The sequence below is a fragment of the Cucumis melo genome, chromosome 5 (assembly GCF_025177605.1).
Source record: "Cucumis melo cultivar AY chromosome 5, USDA_Cmelo_AY_1.0, whole genome shotgun sequence".
In the NCBI taxonomy this organism is placed as follows: Eukaryota; Viridiplantae; Streptophyta; class Magnoliopsida; order Cucurbitales; family Cucurbitaceae; genus Cucumis; species Cucumis melo.
Window position 1 is genome coordinate 1457314 of NC_066861.1, and position 27417 is coordinate 1484730.

At 32.7% G+C, this 27417-nt stretch overlaps 3 protein-coding genes across 5 annotated transcripts; all 3 read left to right on the top strand.

Moving 5' to 3' along the window:
• The first annotated feature begins 355 nt into the window (after positions 1-355).
• Positions 356-6230, top strand: LOC103491463 (pre-rRNA-processing protein las1). 3 transcript variants are annotated; one of them, XM_051085117.1, is made up of 9 exons: positions 356-740; positions 985-1164; positions 1422-1513; positions 1904-2011; positions 2569-2675; positions 2943-2998; positions 3304-3478; positions 4395-4670; positions 4995-6230. In XM_051085117.1, the coding sequence occupies exons 2-9, from the start codon at positions 997-999 to the stop codon at positions 5834-5836; spliced, it is 1824 nt and encodes a 607-aa protein (XP_050941074.1). In that variant the 5' UTR covers positions 356-740; positions 985-996; the 3' UTR covers positions 5837-6230. The 3 variants fall into 3 exon arrangements, with proteins under 3 accessions (XP_050941074.1, XP_008449642.2, XP_050941075.1); XM_008451420.3 differs by having other exon boundaries at positions 991-1164; XM_051085118.1 differs by lacking the exon at positions 356-740 and having other exon boundaries at positions 1157-1304.
• A 7749-nt stretch (positions 6231-13979) lies between these two features.
• LOC103491462 (F-box protein At2g32560) lies at positions 13980-18823 on the top strand. Its single transcript, XM_008451419.3, has 5 exons — positions 13980-15847; positions 16011-16090; positions 16324-16502; positions 16948-17022; positions 18485-18823. Exons 1-5 carry the CDS (start codon positions 15179-15181, stop codon positions 18670-18672), a joined length of 1191 nt encoding a protein of 396 aa, XP_008449641.2. The 5' UTR covers positions 13980-15178; the 3' UTR covers positions 18673-18823.
• A 4126-nt stretch (positions 18824-22949) lies between these two features.
• LOC103491461 (Holliday junction resolvase MOC1, chloroplastic) lies at positions 22950-27082 on the top strand. Its single transcript, XM_008451417.3, has 6 exons — positions 22950-23362; positions 23954-24059; positions 24533-24585; positions 24780-24911; positions 26085-26157; positions 26678-27082. Exons 1-6 carry the CDS (start codon positions 22979-22981, stop codon positions 26752-26754), a joined length of 825 nt encoding a protein of 274 aa, XP_008449639.1. The 5' UTR covers positions 22950-22978; the 3' UTR covers positions 26755-27082.
• The last annotated feature ends 335 nt before the right edge of the window (positions 27083-27417 follow it).

Sequence of the window (27417 nt, forward strand, 5' to 3'; positions counted from 1 at the left end):
GTGGATTTCTAACTTTGTCTTAAATAAATTATCTACCTTCGTCAGTGAGAATTGTAACTCTCGTTCGTTTTTATTTTTGAATTTATGATATGTTACTTGAAACAAGAAGTATTACTTTAGAAAATAAAAAAGTAAATTCAAATATTTACAAAATATAATAAATAGTTTTCTACATACATATGTCACCAATAGACTTGCTATACATATATCATATATAAGGATTAAAATTTGAGAATTTTAGTATATTTTACAAATATTTTGGAGAACTATGTGTTATACTTTAATCAAGAAAACATTGACACATACAATCGGCCAATTTCGTGGATACATATAAGTCTCGTCGAGATGCATCCCTAAGTATTTTTCATAAATAAAAAATAGAAAGAAACTCTCTTGGTTTCCCTCTTTCTTTTCATTCTTTACATTCCCCCGCGTCAAGTTTACAGCCGCCTGTGTTTCTTCTTCAACTCCGGCGATTCTCCATAGACCCTCCATACCCTCCGCCGCCAGCAGTCATCAGTGCGACTCCGACCAGCGACCCGTGCCGCATCTACACTATTGACGACTGTTTGCTGCTCTTCTACAGTAGCGACTGGCTGCTCTTTTACACCCTTGCAGACGGAGACCCACGGCGCCCGACGGAGCAACATCCTCCAGCACCGAAAAATCGAGCTCCACATTTTGAATTCTTCTGTAGATAACTTCGGACTGATCCAACAAGATTTAACGGCGAATTCGGGGTAAGAACTAGTCGGGAACTAGTCGGGAACCCTCTTGATTATCTCGTGGTTAGACTAATAACCATTGAATTAAGTTTCAGCAGTAATTTTAGTTCATTTGGATTTTTTTTGTTCTCAAGGATTTTCAAATCTCATTAGCAAACGTCTGTAGGTAGTTGGTATCGGGTCGTTACATGGTCTCACTGCACCTTCTTTCTACTGTTCTATGCGCCATGCTTTTACGTGAAAATACTAAGTTCTTTAGCTGCAGGTTTCGATGGATTCGCTGTTAGGATTTGAAGAAGTGCTGGGAGAGAATGAAGAAGAGAACTTGTCGACATACAGCCGCAAATTGGTACCCTGGTCAACTTGGAACGAATGGCTTTTCGTTAGTCAGTCACTCTTCTCTGACTCTCCAGACTCCGTCGCGGCCGCTCTGAGCAGAGTAAGCTTACTTATCTCTGCCGCATGTTTATGCTCCGTTGTGCTAACTTTCGAAGTTGCATTGGGACCTGTAACTATAAATTCCACTATGATGAACTGTTGTGATCAACTTTGAGCACCTTGGACTCTCCACAATGCAATGTACCATAGTTTCCTTGCCTCAGAACTTTCTATCCATTTCTTTTTTTGTTGTTGTTGTCTGGATTCAAATTGCTTATTTTCTGCCTTTTTGCTTACGTTTTGTGATTTTGAATTCAGATATCAACATGGAGAAGCAGAGGATGTCTTCCAGTTGTCGTTGAAGTTACGGCATCCATTATCGAAATCCAACAAAAGGATCCTTACTTCATGTAAGCTTCAATTTCCAGTCCTTACTATCTTATTTCATGGTAATATTCGCTGTATTTTCCTGCTCCAGCAATTTTTTCCCTAATTCTTCCATGCCATGTTAAAAAAAAAAGAAAGAAAGTAGAAGCATGCACTCTGAGATTAGAAATTACGAGAATTTGAACTTCAAGAGATCTATAATCTATCAAATGGTTGGTTATCTTAAAGATCGCAAACAATCAAACTGCGCATTGACTATTTACTTCTATTGCATCTGTCATTAATATTAATGCTGCCATGTGTTTGAGTACAAATATCCTTTAAGATTATATAGTGTGTTTTTTATGTTCAATATTTTCTTGTGAAAGAAAAACCCTTTATTTTCAATATTTTCATTTATTCATTCATTGCAGAAAGAACCAATCAATTGATGCTTCAGTTCGTGGTACAGAGAACCAATTAAATATTGTTTCACTTTCAGAGGAAGCACTAGCCATGTTATATTGCATGGCCATTATGAGGTATATTTCTTTTTTCTTTTATGGTAAAGTACCATGCAAAGCTTTCTTGACTTTGTTACTTGTTATTCTAACCTTCTAAGTATGATTATTAAGAGGGGTTATCATATGGTGAAACTACTCCTTTTTTTTTTTTTTTTTTTTTTTTTTTGGAATTACGTACCCACAGAGTAGTCTTGCCGTTCTTTTTGAAAGAAATACTGAAGTATATTTGTTGGTCTAAAGTTCCCATTTCCTAGAATGTCAATGGCCATGTTCATTTATGTTAGTTTCTGGGATAGAACTGAATACTTGAGCCCAGGGTTTCCATATAGAAAAAGGGTTAATTAGAATATTGGAATATGCCTTCCACGTTAACCTATTTGCATTAACTGTACAAATTTGAGGTAAGATGTTTTATAGCCTGGAAATACTCATTCTACATGCTTCGTTATTTTACTGATTAAAGATGAGATAGAGCCAGCTAGCTGTTATGTGGACCTTTGTATTGACTTTAAACAAGATTATGTAATAGAAGTTAACTTCTTCCGAAGAGTGCTCACTATATTCTTGATTTGAAGGCTTGTAAATGGTGTTGTTGAGAAGACACGTAAGAAAACAGAAGTTTCAATTGCCGTGGCAGCTGATGCTATTGGTTTACCCCGTTTACTGATTGATATTCGTCATGGTGAGTATCATCAAACATCATTTTGTATGCTATCGTTTTCTTTTTTCTAGTTTTATGAACTTTTTCTGTAGTGTGCAAGATTTATCACCCCGAAGTACATATTGCATTAAGATTATTTTTCTTTCTTTCTTTCTTTTAATAGTATTGGAGCTTACTATAATTGAGCGATTTAATGTTCTGGTTTATTGTACATTTGTTCTCACTGCTGGGTTATCTTACATTGACTGATTGTAATTATTTTCACGTTTCTCTTGGCATTGGTTATAGAGGGCTCTCATCGTGAACTTCCAGCTCTTCAGGTGGTTCGCCATGCCTCAGCCAAGGTATGACTATGAAGTATGAACTCTCAAATTCTTGCTGTTTCACCATTTGATAGTTTTTAACTTCATTAGCGCCTTTTCTTTATAGTGATTTGTTTCTGTTTAAGATTGTTTCATTTGACATCATTTGAAAAGTGGAATACCAAATCATTTGCGAATTTTCATCACTTGTCTATTGTATCGTTTACATATTCGTTTACAGCATTTTGTCCTTGAACACATCACTTCCCCGTAGAAGTATTTTAAATATCATTAGATTAACTGAGTTGGGAGGTAAACTGAAACCTTCTTGAGTTTGGTGATTTCAGGCGCTTTGTTGGTTGAAATCTTACTATTGGGAACCTCAGGAGAAAGCTATACCGTTTCAAGGTGATATAAGTACTTCCATTAGAAAGGAAATCAAATCCAAACTTCGTGTTTTGGCTTTCAATTTAGAAGTGAAGCAAAATCCTCAGCTGGAATCTGCCCTGGTCAAGCCAAAGCGTATGTATTTAATTTCTCCCTTTCTCATGACCACATTTTATATATCCTTTAAACTTTTTTGTTATTTTGTGAAGCTGTCTTGTAATAACTAACTTGTGGAGGCATTAATTTTATCTTAAATGGAAGATCTTGAGATCAGACAGGTCATTCAAAGAAGGCAAAATTAGTATTATGCATCCAACATAATGGACAAGATCGAGAGATTTTAGAACACGGACTTTTTTAGTCCTGCTTTCTAACATGGTCTTTTGGTTTTCAATTTGTTAGAATAAGGTTATTTGCTAGGCCCTTTTTTTCCTTGTTGAAATGAATAAGGAGTTTTCACTGAATAAGTGCAAATTAAAAGTTTAATCAGACAGTGCTTTAATAATCAAACCAAGAACCCTCACCTTACCTTCTGTGTGTAGCTCTCTTGCTTTCTTGAGAACACTTCGATTCCTTTCTAATTATAGACCCAAGCAAAGCTTTTGACCATGTTGACCCATAACACTCTTGCTTTCCTTTTCTCAATTTGTCACACAAAGGACGCCGGTTGTATTTATTCTTTTTGGCATTCAAATAAAATGCACCCAAACATCGAACCTTAACCTCCCAAGTCCTTATCTTGGAGGAGTAATGGAAAAAGAGGAAATCAGGAATATCCTCCCCTGCAACCAAACAGAGCACATAACCATTGGTACTAAATGTCCAAAAATTTTCCTTTGTAATTCGATCACCTATTAAAGTCTTTAGTGTTACATGACTAATAGGCGATCTATAGTTTGTCATTCGAGTTTTTCTCTTAATCTCAATGTCTCTGTACAAATAATTAAAAGCTGTTTTACTATTCTTCCTCACTGTCGATTCTAACCAATAGATCTTTAGATTTAGCTGATAAAATGTAATACTAATAGATACCTTCCTGGTACCTTTTCAGGTTTGAAGACAAAGACTGGCAAGATAATGAAGGTTCTCATTCAGTTATATTCTACTTTCTCTTCAGAATTTGTATCTGTATTGTTGGAATTCTTGCTAAAGGCAATGAGGTCGTCAGACTTGGCGTTTCCCAAAAATTCCAAAAAATCTAGCAGCTCTGTATTGGATGGTTGGAAGCTTACGGTTGCTAAGATCTCAAATAAGGAACCAGAATTGCTTTTAGATCTGCTTGAGGCAGTTCTTGAGAAGATTAAGACTCAAGTAGCCTTGGAATATGGTATGATTAAATTTCAACTTTAGACTTAACAGCCTTGTCCTTTTCTAACTTTCTGAGCCTCGAGGCATATACTTGGCCAGTGACCGTTATAACATTACTTCTGGGAGATAGCTTTTGGACAATTATAGAACTACACGTATAACATATTTTTATTGGGAACTATTCACTTCCTTTTATTGTCTATTGATTCTATGTGTCCTTATATTTTGATTTAGTTTGATTAATGATGCCGGTTTGCTAACAAGTTTGTTTCTTCCCGCACTCTTCATGCTGCTCTTTTCGTGTGAGCATGGTTTTCTTATTTGCTTTTTTTTGTTCTTTCAGAAAGTCAGTACTTCATGCCCTCAGACCACAAAGTGGAAAGCTGTCAAGTGGTACAACTTTCCTCTTTGTTTGCATGGCTCGTTGACAAACTTAATGGAATAAAACTTAAGCGCAAGGGAGAAGTCTTTTCTGGGAAACACATTCCGAAAGGTATTCTCATGGAGTTGCTTCGTAAATGCCTTCTGGTATCAGCTCCTTGGAACAAGCGGCTTCTGGATTCAGCCACCGATCTTGCACAGTTATTGGATGACGATTCTCTAGTGAAGAAACTGAACAAGCTATCCTTTGTGAATGTACCGATTTCACCTATCCCAGATGGAGAAAATCCCAACCAAACCGCATCTGAGAACAGTTTTAATCAGGCGGAGTCGCTCCGTGAAGCAAGTCGGAAACTGGAGATGATTAAACTCCGCAAAAGAAAGAACAACTTGGCATCAAATCCAGTAGACGGTAATGTTGGAGGTTCCAGTAGATGGACTGTGGTAAGTTCATGGACTCCATGTCCAATTGGTATGTTGCCTCGTTCAATTGGCTGTTCTGGTCGGCTTTCCGTTCTTGATCTCAATCCCGAGAACGAACCAGCTTCAGAAGAGCCGAGAAGCAAAGAGAACCGTGCACTCAACAACTCTAGTCACAAGAGGGAAGCCAGTTCTGACATTCAGCATCTTGATAGCTCCATTGTCAAGAAAATGAAGGAAACAAATGATAAATCTCAGTTCGAGACCGAAGATGTTGAGTCACCTGAAGGTATTGAAGGGCGTTTGTTGATAGGTGGAATATGGAAGAAAGTTGGGGAAGAAGAATTATCTGCCATTCAATCTTCGGTAAGGATATTAATATAAATTCTTTTAGAGTTGCTGAGATTTTTGCTTTTAAAGTCCAAGTTCCAAATAGCTTGGATGAAATTTTGTTCGATCTATCTATGTTGAGAGAAAGAAAAGAAAAGAAAAGAAAGAACATACAGAAAAGGAAAGAAAAGAAAATTGTGTTCAGTTCATCTCTATTGTGAAAATTCATGTAGTTGTATTGTAACCATTTGAGTTTTGATTATTTATATTCGAGTATTCGAGGAGATTTGTTGGACCAGCAAGGCCCATTTTTTTGTTCTATTTTGGGCCCAAACTTGAGTTAGGAAATGCACTAATTCGGCCGGACCCAATTTTCTAGTTCAATCTCTTCCACATGGAGACTCAAATTGCAAACCTCTTTATCGGCATATCAATTGAATTATGTTCACGTTGACTGGTTTGATATTTCCATATCATTTTTCATACTTGAATTATTTTAAAATTTATTTTGAAGACGAAGGGGAGTAGCTACTTTAACGTGTATTCATAGCACATTGAGCAAGTTTTAGGTGCATAATATATGAGATTGTCGGTTGATTCTTGAAAGTTGCTTCCTTTCATAATGTAAGGTTTGTATCACAACACAAACCCTCAAATCTAAGTATAATTCAATTGATTTAGACATTTTTGTAGCCTCCACTTCATAGCATAAAGAAAAAGGGAATTATCTTTATCGTGTAATAATTGAGAGTTGAAATGGAAGTTAATATCCCAAAATTCTCTCTCTATATATAAATAAATAAAGATAGAGGGAAAAAAAGGTTGATGGCAATGATAGAAGTGATGCTTAAACTTTAGGAGACAAAGGCATTGGAAAGGAAGTGAATGGGTATGTGACCATCCCAAAGCAAATCACAACCCAAACAAAATCTGCCAACTCCCTCTTCTTTCCTCCATCATCCATTATATATCATTCTCAATGTTCTATATCTTTCTTTTTTCAAAGAAAAAAAAAATCTTCTCTCCATAATCCATGGAGAGAGAATTTATAATATATAATAATAGTTTATCAAATTTCCGTTTTTGTTGTCAAGTTTTGAATACTATACGTGTCTAGTTCTTAAGTTTTAAAAACGTAACCTTTTAGTACTTAGCTTTTGAACAAATATGCATTTCAATCCTGAGAAATTTTCAAAAATAGAAAAAATGGATAAGATATTTACATCAAGTGTAATAGATTTTTGTCTTTTAATGATTTTTTTTTTGCGTAAATAGTTTGTTTTCATTGTTATTATTTTTTTAAAAAAAAACCCTTTCGTTGTCGTATTTTCAAAACATATTTTTTTTCTTTTGTACATGCATTTTTAAGAATAACAAGGTTTTGAAGGTATTTTCAGAAGAAAAAACTAGAACAATTGTATGATAAAAAATTATATGGAAGAGATTTTTTAAAAAAAATAAAAAAGTGATTTTTCTAACGTAGTATCGTCTCGTATGATTGGTTAAAATAATAACAATAAATCAACATTTCAAAACACATCTTTAAATTTAAAGACTAAAAATATACCTTCTAAAAACTTAAAAATACTAAACACACCTATTATTAAAAAAAAATCGAAGACTAAATTATTATATTTGAATTTAGTAATTTAACACACGTACTCTTCTTCGAAACATGACGATTAAAAAAGTCATTTCTTTTTAGGAAAATAACATTTTCCTCTGTATAAAAAAAATACTCAAATTAGTTCTAACATACTATTATGTAAATAAATTTCCATCCAGTCAAACAACTATCTACATATACATTCATACATACATATATATACATACATATATATATACATACATACATATATATATATATATATATATATATATATATATATATATATATATTCATACATCTTGGAGAAGGCTTTATATTGTTAATTAGCAATATAAAAATGAAATGAAAAAGGCTCACACACCATCCATGACCACATATGCAAAGAAAAAGTACAAAATACAAATGATCATCATCCATATCATACATGTACTTCCATTCAAATAGAGATCATATGAAAAAGATTTTTTTTTAAAAAAACCCATTATTCAATGGTAGACTAAATTTATATTATATATATATAAAAAAGAAAGAACTTATTTAATATTTGAATTAAAAAAAAAAAAAAAGAAGAAGAAAGAAATCATATTAAGATGGGCCCACCACCTCAGTTTTCTATGGCTGCTCAAATTTCTGGTGGGTTAGTTGGGTTTTCTTTTCTTTCTATCTCTTTTATTTGGGAAGAAAGAATATATATATAAAAAGCAATAAGAAATGCTTTTGAAAGGTGTGCCAATCTTAGAGGCCAATTTGTATATCAAAGGGATCTTCACCTTAGCCACCACCATCATTCCTTCAACCAAGCAAGCATCTTGATTGGACTCTTGGAAAAACTTTTTTTTTTTTTTTTATTATTATTATTATCATATCTGTCTATACCTCATCTAATTCCATTCCTCTTTCTTAGGGTGATTGCGTTTGGTTTCTTACCTTTCACTTTCGAATCCTATTTTTCTTTATTCTACAAAGGACGAAGATAAAATAAAATAATTAGATGACTATGAAGAAAATGAATAGATGACTTGGTGAAAAAAATGTGACATAATTGGTTGTTTTATGACAACATTTCAATAAAAAAAAAATTATAATCTAACTTTTTTATTATTTATTTTTTAAGAAATTAAAAAAATTTATTATGTTTTTTTAATATAATTTCCCCCTATGTGGAATATATATAATTTCTTTTTAACACAAAATATATACGAAAATTATTTTCAAAGGTAACATGTTGAAAATATTTATAGATATAATCAAATTTCAGAATCTATTAATAATAAAAAGTGATAGATATCAATAAACTATTGCTAGTGATGGATTCCAAAATTTGTTAATGGGGCTTCATAGTTGAATAAAAACAATTTGATTGCTTTATCACTGAACTAGCTTCTAATATTGAAATTATTTCAGTTATATATATATATATATATATATATATATATATATAGAAAGAGCATAAAGTTGGGAGATTGGGTTTATTCTAAATTCGTCGATATCTATTGATTTCTATATTATAAAATTTTGTTATATTTTGATTAATTTCATTGTAATGGAAATCAACACTATATATAACTATTTTCTAAGGATTTTTTCAAAAATAAAAAAAAAGTCGACAAACTATTTACATTTTATAAAACAAAACCACTAAAAGATAGAAATCATTATATTTGATTTTTCTAGGGAGGGTAAATATTTTGTCAAATGATCGACAATTTTTTTTTTTAATCTCTCTTGTGAAATTAATGCTATATTTATAGTTATAGAATAGTTCTTATAGCCTTGAATTAATTAGCCATACATTAAAAGGAGGGAAAATGAAGAGAATACACGTGTTGTTAATTAAAGCATATTAAATGTAAATTTATTGTATAATCGGGTAGATTTCTTGTGTTGGGATGTGTATGAAAAATTGACTATCCACAATTATAATATAATTTTTAAAACGTGGTGGCTACAAAAAACGGCGGTCGATTTAGTACGATATATAACAAAGCGATGGATCGCGAGAAACCAAGATAGTTTATTATTTGTACCTATTTATATCATGATAGACTCATGTAGTAGTTTATAATGGTCTATCACATATTGATTATTGTGATATTTTGTAAATATTTTTTTTAGATGTTTTGTTATTTAAAATAATTTCTCTAACTTAAAATTCCTAATTTATTTAGAGTTCTTTTGGATTGACCAAATAAAAAATGTTTTGAAAAACTAATTTTATTTAAACTGTTATCGTTAAAATGGTTTAAAATATAGCTCAAAAGCTATTTAGTAAGATTGTCAAACGTTCCAATATTTTTTTAAAAATTAATTAATTAAATATGTATTCCAAATGAACTTATTTATTTTTACTTTAGACTTAGAAAACATTATATATTTTCATTTACCTTTTTCCTATACTTTAAGAATGAAAGAGACACATTTTGGTCGTTAATTAAACTAAATATTAACTCTTAAAACATGTCCAATCGTCTTGTGTCATTTTTATTCTGAGATATTGTCCACGTTTCTCACATATCTTTTGAAGACTAAAAAGACAAAAAAAAAAAAAAAAATCTTAAATGTTTTCAGATATATTTATTTTAAATAATATTTTCTCAAAAGTTTAAATCGAACCTTCAACCTCTGAAAAGCAATTATACCAATTACCGTTGAACTAAACTTACCTTAAAAAAATGTTAATCTCAGTATAACGAACAAATTGGACACGATATCTCAATCATTGCCCCCATTGTATGTTAGAGAAAGGTCTTCAAATCCATCATCATTTGATACTCTTCAAATATGTTTTTTGAGAAGCAAAAACAAGAATCTCTTACATTTAATAAGCAAAAATGAGATAATCATGTCCAATGTCCAATGTCCAATGTTTTTTATATTTCAAAAATGTAAAATAAGATTTAAGATAATTTATGTTAAATATTATTAAATATGATGGTAACATATATGGATGTATTATGAATGATTGGTCATATCAATAGATGGATATTGCTAATTAATCAAATGTAGGGCTTATTATTATTATTATTATTATTATTATTATTTTCCATATTCTTTTTCTTTCCCACATTTTTTTAACACATAGAATATTTTATCTATAACTAAAAATTGGCCACTAATTCCAATCTGTCACTGTTTTGTCCCACAATTTAATTTAATGTTATTGTACATTTTGTGGTGAAGTAAATTCATAATATTATTTTAATCATTGGACCACAATTTTATTCGAGTGAAAATGAAGATTACATCACATCATTTTACAAGTATATCATCAAATCATCGCGATTAAGGTCATGTTTATTAAATCAACCTAATAAAAATTGGTATACTATCGTAACAAAATTTTATTAATAGGTTTTTATTGTAGCGAGCTTGAATCACAAACGTAAATAATTTGCTCGATTTCGATTGTAAATAATTCTTTTATCATAGATTATTGAAAAAGAAAATGAAAATTACAAATTATATAGCTTCCTTGTAGTTTCTTATTGTTTCAACGGGAAAAAAATTGTAATATCATCTTAATTAGATTTTTATCTCTAACAACTTTGGTTGAATTTGTCCAATTTAATTATATATATATATATTTGTTACATCTAGCAGCCAAAAATTGTGTTTGTTTGAAAATTCATAAATGATAAAGACTATTAAACCCATCATTAAAATTTGTTCACTGAAATAATACACAATGAATAAATATAATTGTTCAATCGAGATCAAAAGATTTGATCTTCCATTCATTTAAACAAGGAAAATAAAAGTTTTGCAAGTTGGTATATGACTTGTTCATTTGATATTCAAAGTGCGATCCTCATCGTTACAATTATCTTACTAAAAAAACTACAAAAACTAAAGTATATTTAAAGAGAGCAAAGTTTTAAACTAAAGTAAATTGTCAATTAAATGAATTAATTCTAAATCTTAGAGTATACCATTTGGATATTAAAATTAAAAAAAATATATATTAAATAATAAAACTTCTAAATATATTTATAAATACAATAAAATATCACAACAATCTAATCGTAGATAGAAAACAATATTTTGTTATATTTAAAAATAATATTGAAATTATAAATTAATGTAAATTATTAAATATTTTATCTCAATCTTTTCTTGATTTAACAAATATGCATTATCAATATCATTATGGTTATGCATGCTTGTGACGAATATTATATGATTTGATAAGATCATTGCACATACTATATATATAATCTTTCGAATAAAAGTGTAGTCCCAAATTATGCACGTGTATTATTGTATTTTTTTTAAATAAAATAAGAAACAAACAATATCTTTAAACTCCTTTTTAGGAAAATTGTCAAAAAAAAAAAAAAAAAACATTCAAATACAAAATTAGGAAATTTAAAACTATATCAGTTATCTATTTTTAAATATTTCAGATTTGTCTTTCCATTTTTTTTTCCTTCCATTTTTAGATTTGGTGATCTAGGTAACCAAATCTATTTATTTAAATCTATTTATGCTTTAAAGTATAGTTACCTAGATCACCAAATCTATTTGGTGATTGGGGTAACCAAATTTATTTATTTCTATCGTCTTTTTAGATAACCAAATCTGATGGTAATCTTGACAAAATTAGTTAAGACATTTAAATTAGCTTAACCAAAACTAAATTGTGTATAAAAAATTTTGAAAAAAAATCATTTAGGTTTGGAATTGAAAAAAATCATTTAGTGTAAATGCTTTTTTATATTTTTGTAAAGACTCCTGTTGTTAAACCTATAATCTTTAAAAGTAACTAAAAATCATCTTAGTTTTTATAAGAAAACAATAATTGAAACCCTCGTTTTCTTGAATTATTTAACTAATTTCAAACCAAATATCTTTTCAAAATAAACTATAAAACAACTTAAAATATTTTCGATCTTTAATTCAACTTAAGAAGTCGAAAATCCAACTACATCGAACATCTCCAAACAAAAAAAAAATTAAAGAAAAGCAAAAACCAACACGACTATAAGACGAATAACCCTATTACATATTTGTTACCAAAATAAGAAATAGAGAAAACCAAACAGACTAAGTCCCCAAATCAATATTAATAGAACAAAAAGGAGAAAATTAGGTTAGGCATTAAGTTATTAATCCAGAAATCTAAAAGGATGGGGCTGCTGAGGTGTACTAACCTCATGTGACGTGTCAAGAGATAATTGGACAATGGAAGAAAGATTGCAATAAGTATAGAAGGTAGGCGGAAATAGCCCAAAACCTCATAGCATCCAATAACATCACGGAATCGAAAATGTTGCGTTAGAAAGAGATTCAATCTTGGAAATTGTGCTACGAAAGAAAGAAAGGCATTGGCTTTTGAGCCTAAATTATGAAAATAATAGGGTTCTTTTAGAAAATATAAGTTAAAATATTTATACCAAACAATTTTAAAAACGAAAAAAAAATCTATAGATCCACTAAAATACTAAACCATCAATCGTAAGCCTAAACTATTTTTTATTTAATACTCGGTAGATTTGGTTAAACGATATATGTAGAAGAAAAGATGGTAGGGAGAAGAATGACGATTGAAAAATAAAGAGTCGTCTTACAAATCGAGGAGGAAAAGATGAAAGATAGAAGAGGCAAATCTGTAACATTTAAAAAATAGCTAATTTTATAGCTTTGTTAGCAACACTAGTTTATGAGATTTGGATTCGAACCTCTTATCCTCTAGAACATACTGATGCAAACTCAAATTAGCGATATTAGTCTATACAATCTACCGTGTAGATTATATTATTCTACTATGTTTATTAAATATTTAATATAGTTGAAAAATTGGTAAAAATTATTTTAATTGTAATCAATTTAACTATTAGATAGGGGAGTGTGGCTATTTAAAATCTTAAAGTCTAAGAACCAGAAATAAAATTTTCTCAGATTTTAAAGTGTATTAACTTTTATTAAAAGTAATTTGTTTACCAAGTAATTTCTTAAAAAAAAATCATCAATACTCCTAAATTTGAAGCATTCTTGTTAGTTTTAGGATTTCATACATGAAACACAGTAAATGGGCAAATCCAAATATATATATATAAAAAATTAAATTATTTACAAAATATTGTAAAATCTATTCAATTTTAAGGTCCGTAATCCTTTTTTTGCTATATTTTGTAAATACTTTCAATATTTTGTTATTTAACTCGATTGTATTGAGAATTTAATTGGATCTTTTAATGTTAAATTGAAGAGTTTATCTATGTCCATCGTCTAAGTATGAAAATGGGTCAGTTTGGGTTGGTTTTTGACCAAACTATCGTTCAATCGACTATGTTCGATTTAGTAGATATTAAAATCGAAAAAAAAGTACAAATTGACCATTGGTTAATCGTTTGGACGGTTTAGATCGGTTAGAGTCTTTTGAAATATTTAAAAGTATTGTCGATTTGGCTTTTTGATGAATCAACGTCTGAATACAGTTCTATTCGATCAATTTTAGTCGGTTGGTTCGGTTTTTAGATGCATCATGCTGACTCCTACCATCACCTCCTTTAATCAACGATCTCCTTTGCTTCATTTAAAACTTTCTGGTTAAACGGAATTTGCTCCCAAGTTGTTAGAAAGAGATGGAATCTTGGAAAGAGAGCGTAAAGAAAGAGAGAGAGAGAGAGAGAGAGAGAAGATTTTAATAATTGAGTTTTTAAGGTTTTAAGATTTTAAGACTTCGTTTGATTGATAACCACACAATAATACCCTCCAAAAATCTATTTCTCCTTCTTCTTCCAGCCTTGACAGCCTATTAAATACTTGGGTTTCTTCTTCTTTTGTTTTTGCACACAACCTGTTTGATTATTTGCCCAAGAGAAGGATTGAGGGGGATTGAGGGCTCTGTGGGTGGTGGTGAAGGATTTGATGGTCCTTTATTGAAGAAGACGACATCTTTTCGAGGTGAGAAGGAAGGACCCCAAATTCTTCATCATTTTCATCATCATCCTCAAATCCCATCTCTTTCTTTTATCTCTTCTTCTTCTTTGCCACTAATCCAAGATCTCTCCCTGTCCCTGTCTCTTGTGTCATTTCTAAATTTCTTACAATTTTAAGGTGTTGGGTGCACCTAATTGTGGCTTCTTATATATCTCAACAACCCCGATCTGTTTTTCCACCTTATTCCTTTGGTTTAAATCTTTATTAAGAAACAAAATCAGAGATTTTGGAGATATGGGTCATTGCATCTAGACTCTTTAGATTCATTATCCTTAATTTTTTTGGGATTCCAGGTGTCAGAAAACCACAATAGATTTGAGACTGCCCCACCCAATCGACAAGCTTCAATCGTGGGTTCATCCAATAGAACCTATTTAACTCATCTCCCCTGATTTTTATTTGAATGACAGCTTGGTTTTGGCTTCTGTACGATTGAATGCTTTAAAGGAAGAAAGATTGAGAGCTGAAGAAGCTGTACTAACTCGCTTTTGGTTCCTGGATTGATTAAGCCAAATTTCCCCACCAAAGTTTGTCTTTTGAGGTGGCTTAAGGCATTTCTAGTTTGCTCTGTTCGAAGCTTTGACGAGGAGGCCCACCGTTGGGGTTGGTGGGCTTCTTTCAACCAATTAAAACCCACATTTGAAAGGTGCCTAAGGTTTCCATAACTTACTTTTTTTTTTCTCTTTCTTAATGATATAGGAGATAGAAGTAAAAGGGATTTTCTTTCTGTATTATTCCCTTTATTAACCATTTGTATTTCCTCAATTGGTTCCTTCATTGATCCTTTCTCCTATCTTTTATTGCTAAATCCATTTTTTTATCCATAAGATAATACATCTTTTGTGATGCTTCTTTGTTTCTTCCTCACATGTATTTCCTTCATTCTCTTTTTAAAGTCCCTCTCTCTCAAACCTCTCCCACTATGGGCAGGTGAGATGAGGTTCTTGTCCCACTGGTTCTGGAAAGAATTATCACTCTTTCCTATCTACAAGGTGATCAAGAATAGTCTTTGTACTTATACTTTTTGTATTTCATCCAAGATGTCCTTCAAGAAGAAATATCTTTCAAAAGTAGAGAATGTTGAGGAAAGTGCTGAGATGTCGGTGTTGGACTTGCCAGAATTGGCCTTAGAATGCATTCTAGAGAAACTTCCACCTGATGCTCTTTGTAGTATGGCGGGTGTTTGTAGTTCATTGAGAGAGAGATGTATAAGTGACCATCTCTGGGAGAAGCACATGAAGAGAAAATGGGGTAAAGTTATTGGTCAAGCTGCTTACAGAGAGTGGCAATGGCATCTTGCTTCTAGAGCGGGTGAGAGTAACCTCAAGCAGAACAAACAGAAGAGCTTAATTAGACTTTTTTCTTTTGGTTGGTCTCTTTCATGGATTAGATCAAAGGTTAATGACAATAACAACACGCCACGGAATTTTCTACCAGTCGATTCCATCATGGCTTGGTATCTTGCCCTTGAGACTGGCAGATTTTGGTTCCCGGCTCAGGTCTATAACCGCGAGGTAAACAATTCGTGGTCTTATGCTTCCATTTGTAAACTAGCTTCTCTTTTATGTATTCAGATTTCTCCCTTTCATGATCTGAATACTATACAGTTAAAAACAGTATATTGGGCTTGTTTTTCAAAATTATTTTATCTGACATCTGAAGTATTCAATTGTGCAGAATGGCCATGTTGGTTTCATGTTGTCTTGTTATGATGCGGAGCTGTGCTATGATCTCCGCACGGACACCTTCCAAGCAAGGTGATTAAGTGAACTGCCCTTGTCTAACTCGATGGCACTAGTATTGTGCTGTTACCATGCTTTCCTTTGCTTATTTTCATTACTTCAGTAGCATATACAGAATTTTCATTCAGTTGAGTAAATAGAGTGTTGGTACTGTTAGTTGTTACTATCTTCCCTTTACTTGTTTTCATCATGGTAGTCTGTATTCGTAAATCTCTCATTCAGTTATGTGAATGAATTGTTTGTTACAGGTATCCTCCACATGGTAGGCGAGCAATCGCAATCGAGAATGGTGTGCAATGGGAGAGGCTTAGATCACCGCCCATCGATACTCCTCCACACGATCTTCATGTCTCTGACTGTTTGAACGAATTATGTCCTGGTGACCACATTGAGATACAGTGGAGAAAAAACAAAGATTTTCCTTACGGTGAGTTCTTGAGCTTTGATCTATTTGGAGCTTTTAAACTTATCTTATAGAGTTTCTAACTGTTCTGAGTCCTAGGTCCAACCATATCTCTTTTTCCTTGTTTGCATATCAAGGTCTTACAATTTGATGAAAGCAAAAGGAAAATATTCAAGTACAAAATAGCAAAATACTCGGTCAAATGTGTTTCAAAGTCCTTTTTATAATAAAAGAATTATGTTTACAATAAGACGCAAGTTAGGGGAAAAAAAATCTGATGCCACCTAATTAATATACTTACATAACTGCTGATGAGAAAAGTAACCACACAGAGATCATATCAAGAAGCCTCAACACCCTAAACGAAAAGATAAATAAGGAAGACTATTGTTGTAAACTTTTTATAGTGCTGCTTTGAATATTTAATTAAGTAATTAAGGTGTCGTAAAATGTGGCATGTGCACTGCAGGTTGGTGGTATGGAGTTGTAGGTCACTTGGAAACATGTGATGGAGATGCTAATCACTGCAGCTGCCATTATAGTGGTGAGTTTTATTCAGCACTTTTAGTTTATGCATTCATTTAGATTGTTGTTACTTGTTATGTGTGGAACTTGAAAGTGAAAGCAGATTCAGAATTACTGGAATCTTGATTATGTGATTCGACTCGAAATAGAAACCAACTAAATGAAAGAATAAAGCATAAAGAAAAACCCACAAAAAGACTTGACGTAAACAAAAAAGAACAATACAAAGAACTTCGATATTTGGTAATAAGAAACAGAGGTCAATTACATAGTAAATGGGATTGAAGAACACAAGGAGAAGCATTAAAATATTCAACTCCCCCCCCCCCCCCCCCCCCCCCCCCCCCCCGCCCCCCCAAAAAAAAAAAAAAAAAAAAAGAAACCTGTCTTAGAAGTATTTGTTATCTGAATCTTTATATTTGTAGAAAATTATTTGTAGTTCTAAGTATTGGAGACCCTTGCTATTTGCAAAAACTCAAAACCTGAATGCTGTTTAGAAGATTAGGCATTACTTGAAACATGGATGAAATGAATGTCGACTTTACTTGTACTGGCATAGACAGAGCCAGTTTGTCTGGGTCGCTGTTTCAGTACCCTATCAAAAAGCATCTCATTTTTAAAATGTGGACCAAACTTTTTATGCTATTTGATTGGTCCCCTAGACATTATTGTCAGTATGTTATAATTTCTACCAACATATTTATAGCTTTTGTCTGAGTGGAATACTTGTGTCCAACCACTGATCAATTGAATTGTCTTAGTGGAACATTTATGGCCAACCACTGTGAGGTAACTGAATGTTTCCCCAAGCCTTCTGTTATTGGTTGAGTCGGTGTTGTTCTTAACAATTGGGAAATTTCTGAATTATCGAAGTTACTTTTATGGTGCACATTTTTCAACTGGATATATATAGCACTAGATATTGATTTTATTGCCTTTTAGTTTAAACATGTGGGTTTAGATTCAAACTCCCAACCTTTTCGTCAAAAATAAATAAATGTTTTAACCAATTGAGTCATGTTTTGGTTGACATGGTCTATTCCTTTTTATCTTTTGGCGATGACAAACTTCATTGATACTTTTTTAAAAGAAACTCTGATCAATTTTATGGGACAATTACCCATGGCAATAGTTGAGATTAAAGAACTACTAGGATGTTTGATATTATAATAGGTTGCCACTGCCTTGCAGTTTGAATCTATGACTTCAAAACCATTTAGGTCCCATCAGTTCAAGATTTGTAGAACATCATTTCTGTTGTGAATATTGACCAACGGTTGAAATAGTACCTGGTTCGATTTTCTTCCCTAAATGATGAAAAAGTGTGTGGAGATATAGATTATGAATGCCTCTTAAGACAACACATCGTTCAAATTAGTGATTTCTTCCATCATCAAACTTTTCCTGCATAGTCTTCAACTTGGTTTTGTCATTATCATGTAGAAGATTAAAAGTCGTTTATACGTAAATTTTGTCCACAGACACTGTGGTATTGGAGTTCAATCAATACACCCCCGGTTCGAGATGGAGACTCGCGATCATTGACCGAAAAGACCATCGAGAGGAAGGCAACGAAGTTGATGGGTTCTACGGAGGAATCAGAAAGCTTTATTCCGAAGAAGAAATTTCAATGTGGAAACAACTTTGGCCTACAGATGTCTTGGAATAGGTAGGTACTTGAGAGATAAAGTCTAGGGAGCTGGGTGGTTCTTTATAGTTTATACCTCTTGAACTTGAAGGAAGCCTATGCTTCTTCCATTTGTATAAACTAATTATTCTGTTTCCATGATATGAAAAGTGATTTTTAGAAACAGCAAAAAGATATAGGCTTCTGTTTAGATTCATTAATGTGAAGACCATAGGCTGTCTACTCTCCTTTTTTTTCCTTTTTTTCTTTTTTGATCACTTTGATATTCTAATCTATTGCTTTAAATGTTATTTTATTTCTTGTTCTTTTATGGTGGGAATCTCATCACTTTAATGTGATTTGTGGTCCTTAGTAAAAATTGCTTCCCACTGATGGTGGCCTGTAAATTGATGTGTTGCACAAAGAAAAGAACCCATGATATTATACTACAAAGTTTGAAGTAGTTGAGAGTCTATTTCTTCCTTTTTGTTGTTGTCATGGGAGAAATTTGAAGGAATATATTGTAGCTTTCCCAGTCATATGACTGACATCATTTAATCTCTCTATTTCTCTCTCTCTCTCTCTCTACTTCAAGCTAATGAGAGGAAGATTTAAGGGCTCCAAAATCATATGTTTTTTTTAAATAAAAATAACATATGCTAAGATTCATACTTATGAGTGCTCATCATAATGCAGTGAAATCTTGCCTCTGGACATTAAGAATATATGCACAAATCGATCAATAATATCAAAATCCGATGAATTGATCCAGGTTAGCTTAATATGATGTCCTAACGTGTTACAAAATTTTGTTTTAGCCAACGATCCAAGCATATAGTAATAATGGAAACTAACATATCGAGTTTTTCTGTAGCATTATCTATTTAAAATGATATTTTTTTTTACTCTTACGACTAAATGATTAAATGGTGCGCTTGAAATATAGCTCAAAAAGTTAGGAGAATGCTTGGATAATTGGTTTATATAGAATCCTTTTCGATTACCACACTTGAAAATGACATTGCAATAAAGTGATAAGATAATATTTCTATTTATTAATTAGAAGTGGTAGAGTTGAGCATGATAAACCAAAAAATGGAGCTGACCGATCAAAATCGATTGAATAAGAGAGGTTCAATTGGTGCCTATCTGAAAAAAATTCAATCGACATAAACCGTTTAATAGATCGATCAATGACTAATTTGTACTCCTTCAAACTGACCATACTCGGTTCGATTTTAGTTTTGGTTAAAAAACTGACTTTAACTGACTGATGCTTACCTCTAAGAAGTGTGCCTTTTAAAACCGGAATAGAGTTTCCTTGCATTAGTAGAGTTTCTTCCCGTACTTTGAGAAAAAGAGAAAAGTAAAAAAGTGAAACTTACCATGTCCATATAAACTATGTTTACTAATAATGATTCTAGTTCGACTAACCATTTCATTTAAAGTTATAATAATTATTCCAGGCTTTGAATAAACTTTTGTATAGTAATAGTTATGTGAGTGAAATTAGAGAACCTCTTATGTGGCTGATCTCGCGAACTTAAGACCGAGTTTCCCAAACAAGGATAAAACTTTCCTAAGCTTATTTCTCTTCCATGGAGAAAACCGTCTGCCATCTTTGCGGTTCCCGTTAGACTTCAAAATGGGCCCGGACATTGTTAACCTGTTGAACCCGCTTCCGGTTTCAAGATCCATATTCACTACTGCTCTTGCAAATGCCAATCCCTTGGGCTCGAGGAACATTTTTGGGCTCTCTATTGACCCATTTTTTGAATTGGGCTGCCTATGGGATAATATAAGGCCCATCATTTGCTCTGATGAGTTATTGGGCCTTGGTGTAAATGTTGAATGGGCCGGATCCGGCCCATCACTGTTTGCTTGCGCTTTTCCCGCTCCGTCTTTTTTCACACTCTGTAAGGCTACCAAGAAAGGATCAAATTCATCGTTCCAAAGATTCTGATGAACAAATTTGATTTTGAGCGCCGAGAGTGGTGATCGAGGCGACGACACGGTGGAGCTTTTGCCGCTGTGATTTTCGTTAAGACGTTCATGAGACGGAGGGATTTTGAGCCGAGGAGGAAGAGGAAGAACCTTTCCGTCTGAAAATAATTCATCGGCGAACGCCATTACAGGTAAAGATTCATCTTCTATTTGCATTATTTTCTTGTTTTGTTGCTCTGTTCGATCCTCTAGATCGAAATCGACATCGTTGAGATTGAAACGGCAGCTAGTTCCGAATTCAAACTCGTCTAGGGTAGAATTTGGACGTGAATGTCCAATCGGAGACTTACACTGCTTTGGACTTGATGGAGCACTATGAAATTCGATGTTCTTGATCTGCATTTTCATTTGGCAGAAATGATAAGGTTTTTGGATGGGAAGTGTTTTAAAGGAGAATGAGTGAGTAGCTTAGAGAAGAGATTGAGTGAAGAGGAATTTATCCAGAATTGAAGGATGAAATTGTGTTGTTTGTGAAGAAATTGAGTTCTCTTCTTTGAAGCTAATCTTTTAGAGATGAAATTATGGAATAGAAAAAGAGGAGGAAATGGTGAGTTCATGTTCATATGTTGTCAAATCATCCCGATTTTCTGCCTTTCCATTATTTTATTCGCTGAATGAAGACTAAGACAAAGGCTATAAACATTATTTTCCGTTCCAAATAAATTAGTAAAACAACCTTCCCATTTAAAATATGCATTCCCGTTGTCTTTCTCCTAATAAATTTTAGTCACTGTAGTCTTTTGAGTTGAGTTGACTCGGATGAGATAGAAGATATTAACTTTCTTATGGAATTCATTAATCTCTTGTTCTTTTTCATCTGAAACATATTATCTTTATTATGGAAGTAAACTTCGTAATAGGAATTATATTTTCTTGAAATAAACTGAACTTCAAAGACATTGGAGAAAACTCCATAGAAATGAATTGCTTACGAAAAGTTCTCTTGTTCAAGTTAGTTAATTACTGAGAAAGCATATCTACATCAATAATCATGTATCATTTATTCCAACAAAATATTTCAAAATAAAATTGTGTGCACACTTTTGCTGTCCCATATCGCTTTTTTCCGTCTCACCCATCTCACTCAACCTCTCTTAGTCTCGTATGCTTGGTGTCACTTTCGCTTAGTTTCACTCGACTTGTGTCGCTCTTATCCATCTCAATTAGTGTTGCTCGATGTTGGAGAAGAAGCTAGAGAAGAAGAAGAATGAAGAAGACAGTTGTGGGGAGAAGAGAAGAAACGTGCAACTGAAAAGGAAAAAACCCTAAATCAATAAAAGAGAAGAATAACGTAAGAATTTCACACCTCTAAAATGAGTCGAGTAAATGCTACAACCAAAAGGAACCATCAAGTGCTCTACCAATTCTTATAGTTTGTTGGAATGTTTTGTTCCACCAAGTTCGAGCTCATTGATTTTGGCCACATAAATTTGGTTTCAAAATTTTAATTAAACACCCATTTTTTTAGAAAGAAAAGATCCTTTATACCATAAGGTCGGATGGTATTAATTAAAATCTTAAACTTTTATAATTATATTAACTTCCACCATTGTTTGAATTTCGCGTAAAAAATCTATCTTACATGCATCAATTCTTCCATGGTTGTAGATTTCTTTTAACATCAAATTAATAAAATAGACTACTAAAATTAATCCATAGATGATTTTTCAAAGAAAGTTTAGCTAACAACTTAAATTGATTCACTTGTCAAAGTTTAGATAACAAAATATTCCTCAATAAGGTTTTTTAAATGTTTAATTTCTAGTGTAATATCTAGATGTTTATTATATAACAAATCTTTCTAAATTTTAGTATTTCAACTTTTTAAAATATCAGTCAAAATGAGGACCAACATTAATATCTAATGACTTTGAAAGTTCCATTCTCTCATCCTTCCTGTTTAAAAACAAAAATTCAAAATATCTCATTTTACCTATTCATTTCAACTTTTATTCCAACCTCTTTACAAAATTGCAAACCTTTTTTTTCTGGGGACAATTGAAGATTATTAATCTTAAACTTAGATTTGTTAATAACACTATTATTTGAATTCTTCAAAATAAATGTGTATAGAAAATTTACTATAAAGATAAATTTGGTTAGGCATACAATAATGGGAAGAAAAAAGCTCAAAATTTTTATTATATTTTATAAATAGTGACGACAATTTAAAAAAAAATAAAAAATATATATATATATATATATATAATCATATTAAAAGACACTGAAAGATAATATTTCTGAAGAATAATATTTTAAAAAAGTATTGTAATTATGTGAATAATTTCGTACGTATATATACATACGTGTCCTTTGGTGTAATGGAAGTGAAAATTTTGAATTGATGGAAGGGCTTCCATTGCAAGCTCACTCCAATTACTTCATGTACTCTCTGCCCTCTTCGAAGCTCAAACCCAAACTTCACCATTTCAGATTTCTTTGTTCTTCTTCTTTTTCTTCACTTCCTTCTCCTGAAATCTCTACTACATCTTCTTCTTCCCTTCGGAAAGATAGCAGCGGCAAAGCTAAATTGGCAATCGCCCACGCTCAACTCAAGGACAACTGGTTGGCTTCTCTTTCCTGTCCTTTTCCCCTAGGTCACGATTTCTCCTCCAATGCTTCCTCACGTGACCGAAATGCGGCTTCCGAATGCGTTATTGGCGTCGATCCCGATGTTTCTGGTGCTGTGGCGCTCTTGAGAACCGATGAATCCATTTCTTCGGCTCAGGTAATTGGTTTCGTTATCGATATTCTTTTGTTACTTTTGTTTAAGTTTAGGGATTCCAGTGGTATGTGTTTATTCTTATGTGGATTTGTTGTTCATGTTTGGCCACTGGTTGTGTATACTTAACTGATTTTTTCATTATGATTGAGGGATTAAAAATAGTAGGTGACTAATAAGGGGGGAAAATTGAAAATCATATTTATAATTTACTTGTCTGCAAGCATGGTTGAAGTTTTTTCGTTTGCAAGACTCTGTAGTACTGTTAGTGCATAACTATATTGTTAGAAGCTTTTCAGATATGGGAAATGCTTATCCATCCAATGTAAGACTAAGTCCTGATGAAATGTTAAATCTAAGTACAAAATATGAAAGATTCATCAACTCGTCTTTCTTATGGTTACATGATTGAGGAGTAGTGGCTTTGCCAACCTCTCCATATATTTTTCTCTTTTTGACGACTATTTTTACTCTAGATTGATACAATTCTTCTTTTTTTTCGTGTTTTTAGTTTGTTAATGATGGATACAATTCAAAGGAAAAATAGTTATTACAGTTTGAATCTTTTTTAATCTTTTTTGTTTTTCAAATTGTTAGGTGTATGATTCTCCTCACGTGCAAGTACTAGTTGGTGGAAGGAGACGGAAACGGTTAGATGCTAAGTCAATTGTCCAACTTCTTCACAGCTTTAATGCTCCCATTGGTACGAATATGATTGTATTTCTGTAGGTTATTGCCTCTGAATACTTTTACATACTGTATGTCTTTACTGGGATTGGGTGTTTTATTTAATTCTCAATTGACATTAATGTTTCTGGGCATGATGACTACGATCAAACGAAAATAAATATTTGGCTGTTTATAGCCAAAATAATGGTAGAGTAATTGGGTATGTCCTTTCATCTCTCTGTCTTTCCCCAGCAAAGATTTAGAGTTTCCCTAAAGACAAAGGAAATGCTATACCCAACATATTCAGTTGCACTTCTTCACCCGAGGCTCTTTAGTTCCACACATTTGGCTGTTTATTTTTTTAAAATGTTGGTTTAGTAGGAAAGTGTATCGATATCCTTGTTCCCTTTGCTTTAATCTTCCTATTTTGATGCATACTTCTGTTTTCTTCATTTAACATACAACATGTGGGTCTGTTTTTAATGAGTTGATGATCCCAACTTTTAGGAACTACTGCATATCTGGAGCAGTCAAATCCATTTCCAAAAGATGGAAAACAGGTATGCCATTGATTTTAATTGGTGGATAGGTTGAGCTGAAACCCATGTTTTGTGTCGCATGTGTGTCTTGCGTGATCCTTTTTTTAGAAAATCTGGCTTCATTACAAGGAGGAATATAATTAGTTGGAGCATTTCTTGGATTTTTTTTTTTTTTTAATTTCTTTTCCCACTAATTTCATTTTCTTTCTCTGAAGGGGTGGTGGGGTGGAGGATTTGGCTATGGATTGTGGATTGGCGTATTAGTTGGGCTAGGATTTTCTGTTGTTCCTGTGCCACCCCTTGCGTGGAAAAACAAATTTGAGCTATCGGGAAAGGATACTTCTAAGGTCAGTTCAGCCAATTACCAACACTAGTCTAGGTAGTTGTCTCATTCATATATAGATCAAACACTTCATAATGTTCATTATCATTAGCCCTTTATTGTTATTACTGATCTCAATCTTTAGTGTGTCGTTACCAATATGTAAAAAGTTAACTATCATGAGTTGACTAGTGGTAAACAAAGGGTGTTGAGTCGAGATGTTCGAGGGTGGGGCGGGGATGGGGAAGCGGGGCAATTCCCCACCCCCATCTCCGTTAAGTCGCTTAGGGAAAATTTTCTCCCCGGTCCTTCCCCCATTCCCCATCTAATAAATATTCACCACCCCATTGGGGTCCCAACCCCGGGGTTAAATGAACATCTCTAATATTGAGTTTAATAAACGACTAAGAGAGGGGATGAGTTCAATTCATGATAGATATTACATGGATATATATATACTTAATATCTAATGAATTTCTTGACACTCAAATGTTATAGGGTTAGACAAGTTGTCTTATGAGCTTAGTTGAGGTGTACTAAGCTGGTTCACACACTCACAAGTATCTAAAATAAATAAAAAGGTCTGTTGCAGAACATGTAACGGTGGCTAAATTCTGCTTTAATTTGATGATTTATGTTCTTTGACTAGCATCCCATGTTTCATTCTGAACAAGGGGAAAGGTCTTCCAATCTTCTTATGCTAAAAACATATTTGTAGGACTGAAATAGCTGAGGGATAACAGATTCCTCCCAGAACTGAAAACAGAGCAGCCATTTATCTCAACAATGGTCTTTCTGTTTAGTTTTAAAAAACTTGACTTTTGCTGATATGTGAAGAATTATACTCGTACCACCTCTACCAAAATGGTTCCCACGGTTACTGAGCATGCCTTGTTCACTTATCATTGTAACCTCTTCTAGCCGTGGCGATCCAGAAAATTTATTGACAAGACTTGATAGTTTAATAAAAATAATATGGAAAAAAATTGAACCTACGTCTAGAGGGGTGGAGAGATAGTCTTAACACTAAACGTGAACTCTATCCTTTAATTTCTTTAATTAGTTTACCAAAGAATTGTCGGTTCTATTCGTTGTGGCAGGTCCTGCTTTTTGCGATTATTGTATGCTTTATTGTATATTTTATTATCCAGAAGTTTTCTTTCTTATACTAATTTTATTTTGAATATTTGCACCGTAGGATGACAGCCGGAGGATTGCATCCGAATTATTTCCGTCTCTAAGCCCACTCTTGAAAAGGAAAAAAGATCACGGTATTTTATTACGTATTTTATATGCTGTATGTTTCATAAGTTTGTTGATTTCCAATTTTTATATTTGAACGAGAATTTGGATAGATATCATACCTTACTAAACATACATAAATTCAGCATTTTTTTAAATACAAAATGTGGGGTAAAAGAGTCTAACTTTGATAACTAAAGTTCTATACCAATTCAACTATGTTCGTCTTGATGACATTTTAAATATGAAAGTCTTTTGTGCTTTCAACTCATCTCTACGAAGTTAGATTGAGGGTAATGATGAAGTTCCAAGGGAAACGAACACTTATTCCGTTCTGGTTTTTCATTATTTCAAAAACATGAAGTTCTTGTAAATGTACCGAACTAATATATTTCTCGTTATCAGTTGCTGGGGACTAAAACCCATAAGCTTCTCCCAAAATTTGCATCTTCATTTCATTAACAAGAAAAACAGAGTTCGGTGTGATATGATGAAAATCATTCTTTTATGCATCCCTTGAAACATTTTCGCCTTTCCTTGTGTTTGCAGGGAGGGCTGACGCTTTACTCATTGCTGCTTATGGAAAAGGCTTGAAATTGAATTCAGAAACACCATCATCGCCTTAGAGGAGTCGGTAGCTTCATAGGAATGGCAGATTGTCCTGACTTTATTCTTTCGATGAATTCAGGTTCAGGTTTGGCATTGATTTAGAATGAGTGCAAAGTGATGTATGAGAGTGATCTTCCTCATTTGATGAGTTCATTTGCTTTTGATTATTTTGATTAAGGTTTAACCATTCATTCATCTTGCTAAATTAGAAATGAGCCTTGTAGCAGTAGTAACTCAGTAACCAATTGAAATTGTTGTAGATTAGAATCTTTTATGTTATTAGAGATTGACATAATTTAACTATGTATGCAGAGAACGATCTTGGACGGGTAGTGTTAGTCACCATTCATTTCTTTTTTCTTTTTCGATTGAAAGAAACACCTGAATACACTAGTCATTTTAGATTAATCTCGAGAGGAAGAAAAACTTGGTTGTTGTACATACAAACTAATTTTTCTTTTTTATAAGAAACAATTAAAATTTTGTAGATATTTCGTAGATATTTTGGTTCTATCTCGTCATATTTAAAAAATACCCCAAATTTTAACCAAAAAATCTGCAATTCAAATGACTCTTTAAAAGGAGGACAAGGAATAGAACAAAGCATGGCTAATGCATATTCCCTCTTTTAACACTTGATATCATCCAGAGTAAAATAAATACCATAAAGTTATAAAGCA